Source organism: Pogoniulus pusillus, chromosome 8, assembly GCF_015220805.1.
Source record: "Pogoniulus pusillus isolate bPogPus1 chromosome 8, bPogPus1.pri, whole genome shotgun sequence".
NCBI classification, from domain to species: Eukaryota; Metazoa; Chordata; class Aves; order Piciformes; family Lybiidae; genus Pogoniulus; species Pogoniulus pusillus.
Genome location: NC_087271.1, coordinates 10,521,713 through 10,527,165, shown reverse-complemented (window position 1 = coordinate 10,527,165; position 5,453 = coordinate 10,521,713). Strand labels below are relative to the sequence as shown.

Sequence of the window (5,453 nt, the reverse complement as noted above, 5' to 3'; positions counted from 1 at the left end):
CCCACAAAATAAAAGGGGAAAAGACGCAATCTCGGGGAAAGGTAAAGCCTTCCCCTGCGGTTTACCGGGAAAACCAGCGTACCCACCGCCCGCACCTTAAGCCGCCCGCCGGCCCCGCTGCACCGCCTTCCCTCCCCGCGGGGGGGACCCGGGGCGGGACAGGCGCCGCGGGGCGGAGCGGCGCGGGCTATAAAGGCGGGCGGCGGCAGAGGGCAGGCAAGCGGCCGGGCGAGGCAAGAGCTATGCAGAGTGCGGTGTTCCTGGCGCTGCAGCACGGCGGCGGGCGCATGGAGCCGGGCAGCCGCCGGCGAGGCGAGACAGAAGAGGCGGCGGAGAGGGGCAGGATGAAGCGAACGATGTGAGTGCCCCCCCCACTCGCCGGTTTCTCCCAGTCGTGGCGGGGAAGCGGGCTCCGGGGCTGGGCTGTCAACAGGAGCAGGGCGGCTGTGCGCTGGCTACCGCTGGGCAGTGGCCGGCGAGTGAGCCTGCGTGCCGAAAGGAGAGCTGTTTGCTCGCCCTGGGCACTGAGCTGGCAGAGCAGCGCTAGGAAAGCGTTTGCGTCTGTTGTTAGTAAAGGAGACTGTGTCTACAGCTTCTGGAGCTGTCATTTGTAACATGTATCTTCCTCTTTGTTCTTCCAGTATTAAAGATTGGAAAACGAGGCTGAGCTACTTCCTGCAGAACTCTTCCAATTCGACTAAAATGAAGTCTAAGAAAGTGGGGAAACAACGCACCTACTTCAGGTAAGTTATGAGAAAGATTTAAGTAACGTAAAGTGTTTTACAACAACAGTAAAGCTTGAGCAATGGAGTCTAATGCTTTCCCCATCTCTCTGCAGACCTTCCCCTGAGGAAGCCCAGCTGTGGTCAGAAGCCTTTGACGAACTTCTTGCTAATAAATGTAAGTTTGCCTTCAAAAAGTAGCATTCAAGAGTGAAAGCTTCCTTCCATGTCATGATTGTGTGTTTCTAACATAAACAGCTTTAATTCTGGCTGGACTTGAAAATTAAATGCTTTGAATTTAAAGCAGAGTTTCATAGAAGTGTTCTTTAAAAAAAGAAAGGGCAAACTGCTATTAAAACATCAAGGATACTGGACTGTAGTGGATTTTTTACTTCTGAAATCCTTGAAGTTAAAAACCATGCTTGGCTTCACAAAATGTGAAAAGCATGTTTGTTCAGAGCTCACTGCTTAACCAAGGCAGATGTATTCACATAACTTGGGAAGGATTCTGTAACACAGAAGCTCAGTGATCTCAGGGTTTTACTGTAGCTCTACATGGAAAGACTCAACAGCAGAGGAAAAAGACTAAGAAATAATATTGCCATTTGCTCTTTGGACTTGAGTCATCCTTTCCATTGCAGAAAATATTCCAGAGGTTTGTAGTGCAATCAAATATTTACTCCAGCAAAAAGGTTAACATAGAAGGTCCCATCTAAAGAGAGTTTTTATTAAACATGTATATGCAGACAAGACAAAAGGGGACATTGACTAGAAACAGCTTTCATTTTGTGTTTAGCAAAAAAAAAATATTAACTCCAAGTGAAGCCTGCCAGGCTGTTAGAGTGTTAATTTGTCTGCATGCATAAGCTCAGAATTTGTTACTGCTCTGCTATCCCTGAAAGAACCAGACCAGAATTACAGCAGAATGTTTGGGTAGAAACAGATGTGACCAGTGGGTAAATTTAAGATTCCTGAAATAGTAAGTTGATGTGTGGTGTTTTTTTTTTTACTCTTTCCCTAGATGGTCTTGCTGCTTTCCGAGCTTTTCTGAAGTCTGAGTTCTGTGAAGAGAATATTGAGTTCTGGTTGGCCTGTGAGGACTTCAAGAAAACCAAGTCACCTCAGAAGCTGACAGTGAAAGCAAAAAAGATCTACAATGACTTCATTGAGAAAGAAGCTCCTAAAGAGGTAAAGAAAACCTATGTAAACACCTAAGTGCCCTGTTCTGAGAATTCTTACAGCTTTCTATTCCTCTGAACTGACTTGAAGATTCAGATGCCTAACTGAATTGTCCATACATGCTACTGTTAAGATCTGTGTCTGCATGTAACTTTCTCCCTACCTGCCTTTTCAACAAACTGGTAAATGGCACGAGCAGTATTCCAGGATTTCCATCTTAACTGGGCCAAGTGAACAGTTGCATTGAACACTAACTTAAATTTGAGTGTTGCACTGTAAAACAGTACATCTAAATTACACTAGGCTTCATGTAAGGAAACTTCATTAATCTGACCCTGTAGTAGTAGAGTCTTGCCTTTTCTTAACCTTTCCTGAAACTTTATGATGTTATATTTGAATTCAGTTCTCAGAAGTAAATGTCCTTCTTTAAATTTCAGATAAATATTGACTTCCAAACCAAGAACATGATTGCACAGAACATTCAAGAAGCCACTCATACCTGCTTCAGTGCAGCACAGAAGAGAGTTTACAGCTTGATGGAGAATAACTCATATCCACGGTTCTTGGAATCTGAATTCTATCAGGAGCTGTGCAAGAAACCACCTATCACCAGGGCAGCTCAGGGAACATGAGCAGTGGAGAAGAGCAAGGAGAAGCTTCTTGGCTGGTGCGGAAGCAAGCCACAGCTCAAGGCAGCATCCTGACCTGAAAGACTGAGATAGAGAAGTGCTCACTTTTTGCCATGGTGCAAGGACAAAAGTACTGACTTTGACACAAAGCTGATGGCAAAGATTGGCACTGGAGGGTGTTCAGAGGTGGCAACAGCAGTGTGCCAGCTAGCTGCTGGCAATGCACTTCTGAGTGCTGCAGTGGAAGGTGACTCCATGCATTAGTTTGAGTCCTGTCACAGCTGAGGTCAGAACAGAGCTTCCTTCTTGTAACTAGAAGCTGCTCTGTACTGCTGCCCGGTTGCGCAGTGCTGGGAACTTGAGTAATTGGTTGCATATTTATTTTTTCCTAAACATCAACCAGTGTTGCCATCATCAGTCACTTGGTGTGTTTGCACTGGTTCTGTAAAACTGCCTCTAGCTGCAAAGATGTGTTTGGTTTCTGTTCAACTTCTAGACAGTACCAGCACTGTGCAGCAAGAATACAACTTGGTTTCCAGAGGAACAGGTTCTGCAACTGAAGTATGCAGGGCTGGGTTGTGTCAGCAGGGCTGCACAAGGCCAGACTGAGTGCAACACTTGGCTAAGGCAAACAGGAGCTGTATAGTATTATATTTATATATGGATGATGATTGTGTTGAATGCTGCAATGTCATAATTCTGTCTTGAGGACAGCAAGCTTCAGTGAAGTCTCTTATTGTTTATAATAAACTATTTTGATACAAAGCTTCATTTGTTGCTTAGTCTATTTTATGCTTATACAGATATACTACCTGACACAGGACGCCAGAGTATCAAGACCACATCTCCTGGGCATGACCTGACAAGGGCTAGTTTTAAAGCAGGCAGTTCCTAATTGACCAGATACATTGTTTGTTCATTTTGGGTGTTCTAAAATAATAAAAAGCTGAACAAGAGACACATACTCCATTTCATCCTCTGTCTTAACCACTTACCCACGAACCCAATCTCTAAGACAGTGCAAGGCACCTGTATGGCTACACCTGACAGATCAACTGGAAAGCAGTAGGCCATTGAAGCATTGGATTCCCCTTGATTGGAACGGTGTAAAAGTTTGACAGGGTGCTGAACCATCTCACTTGAACTATATTCTTACTAGAAAGGTTGGATCACACGATCCTCAGGGTCCCTTCCAATCTGGCACTGTGATTATATGTGAAGCAGCCACAAGCAGCAATGTTCCTGCTGTTGGAGGTCACAGGATGCTACTTGAAATACAGGCAACCAAACCTCTGCTGCAAACAGGACTTAGAAGGGCTTTAGTGTCAGGCAGTAAAACCTACACAGGCCCAGGACAGGTGATACTACATCAGAGAGCAAAAAGCTTTATTGAGAGTTCCTTAGAAGGAAAGATACTGGTCATAATTCCATGTCAATTTTTCCTGACATCCAAAACCAGCATAGAATCACTGCTCTGTCTAGACTAGGGGGAAAAAAAAACACCAACAAAAAACCACCTCCCACCTTTAAAATAATCAAATCCAACCATACTTCCAAAACATTCCCTGATTTATTTTGTCATTTGTTTGAGCTTCAGCTCTGTTTAGGTCCTGGCTTTAGCTATTTTGACTCCACTCCTCAGGTTAAGTATTCAGTCGTGTAGTTCATACATATTCACAGCACTCACTTCTACAACAACCCAGTTCTCTGAGCATTAAGAAAATTCTAACCACAAGAATTTCCACTTCATTTACACATCAAAAAATTGTTCAAAAGCAACCACTTCATACATATTATAGAGTTAGTGTAGGATATATAGCATTATATGTGAATACACAGAGAGACACATGTATTACATTACCTCTGCACTGGAAACAAGCAAATTTAGTATAGCCCTCACTTAGCTACTGCCTCATTTCTAGGGCTATGAAAGCTGAACTTGCTTGTGGGTTAAGCTCACATAAAATAAGCACAAGAAAAGCTCAACTCTATAATTTGCTGCAACAGAGAAAGTTTTTTTTTACAACCAGGAAAAACACATTTGGACCGATAATTGCTTTTGCAATCTAACAAAATAATTTGAGGAGCATAAAAATAGCCAGAGCTATACCTATTAGTGACTCAGAAGCAGGGCAGGAATAGTTCCATGGAGCTTCGCTGAAGCTGTATTAACCCGTGACAATTTGAGATGTGGTAATTAAGCATGGCTGGTATCCGGTTTCAGGCAAAGACACATTTCTAGTTTCAGCAGGTGCCAGAGGTACTTACAGCACACTATGTAGTTTAGAGGGGAGATTAGGTGGGGCCGTTAGGCAGGGCATTGCTGCCTGAGGGCTGCTCTGGTGTGTTTTGAAGATTTGAATCACGAATACCAGGTTTTAGGAAGCCTGTGCAGGCAGTGTTAGAGCTTCCACAGAGCATACCACCAAGGTAGCAAACCAGCCAAGCCATGCTGAATCCCTGATGCAGTTTATCTGCAGCATCTGAGAGCCCTGATTTCACAGCTAAGCTCTGCATCAAAACAGTTCAGTGGATCAACAACAATAAAAAAGATGGTTTAAATAAACCACTTATTTTTAATAAAATGCAATACATCTGTGCAGACAACATTCCTTCCATTTATTGCCTTTCCAGCTTTGATACAAGCCCTGTTTTCCCACCTGCCAGGAGTAAGCTTCACCCGGAACACTGTGAGAGCTGCAACCCCTAGAAGACAGCAGTGAGGATTTCCTGAAGAAATCCAAACCCACTGAATGCTTTCAGAGATGCACCTTCCACACTCTGGGCAGTCTGACAGCTGCAGTTAAAATTGGTACTCTCCTATCAGTATCCAATGGCAACCAACAATAAACTGCTCACTCCTCCACAGCACAGCTGAAGTTCACCCTCAGCCCCAGTGCCCCTGGGCTGTACACAGCCAATT

The 5,453-nt window shown here is 44.2% G+C and overlaps 1 protein-coding gene and 1 long non-coding RNA gene across 2 annotated transcripts; one reads left to right on the top strand and one right to left on the bottom strand.

Moving 5' to 3' along the window:
* Window positions 1-201: 201 nt before the first annotated feature.
* RGS2 (regulator of G protein signaling 2) lies at window positions 202-3,295 on the top strand. Its single transcript, XM_064147169.1, has 5 exons — window positions 202-358; window positions 642-743; window positions 839-900; window positions 1,744-1,910; window positions 2,339-3,295. Exons 1-5 carry the CDS (start codon window positions 243-245, stop codon window positions 2,531-2,533), a joined length of 642 nt encoding a protein of 213 aa, XP_064003239.1. The 5' UTR covers window positions 202-242; the 3' UTR covers window positions 2,534-3,295.
* Window positions 1,429-2,611, bottom strand: LOC135177342 (uncharacterized). The gene is made up of 2 exons (XR_010303039.1): window positions 2,401-2,611; window positions 1,429-1,783 (listed from the first exon to the last, which is right to left on the bottom strand). It is a non-coding gene; the product is annotated as an uncharacterized LOC135177342 (long non-coding RNA).
* Window positions 3,296-5,453: the final 2,158 nt, after the last annotated feature.

Coding starts and splice junctions, on each gene's coding strand:
- RGS2 (XM_064147169.1), top strand. CDS start 243: ATGCAGAGTGCGGTGTTCCTGGCGCTGCAGCACGGCGGCGGGCGCATG. Junction 359..641: donor GGCAGGATGAAGCGAACGAT/GTGAGTGCCCCC, acceptor TTGTTCTTCCAG/TATTAAAGATTGGAAAACGA. Junction 744..838: donor AAACAACGCACCTACTTCAG/GTAAGTTATGAG, acceptor ATCTCTCTGCAG/ACCTTCCCCTGAGGAAGCCC.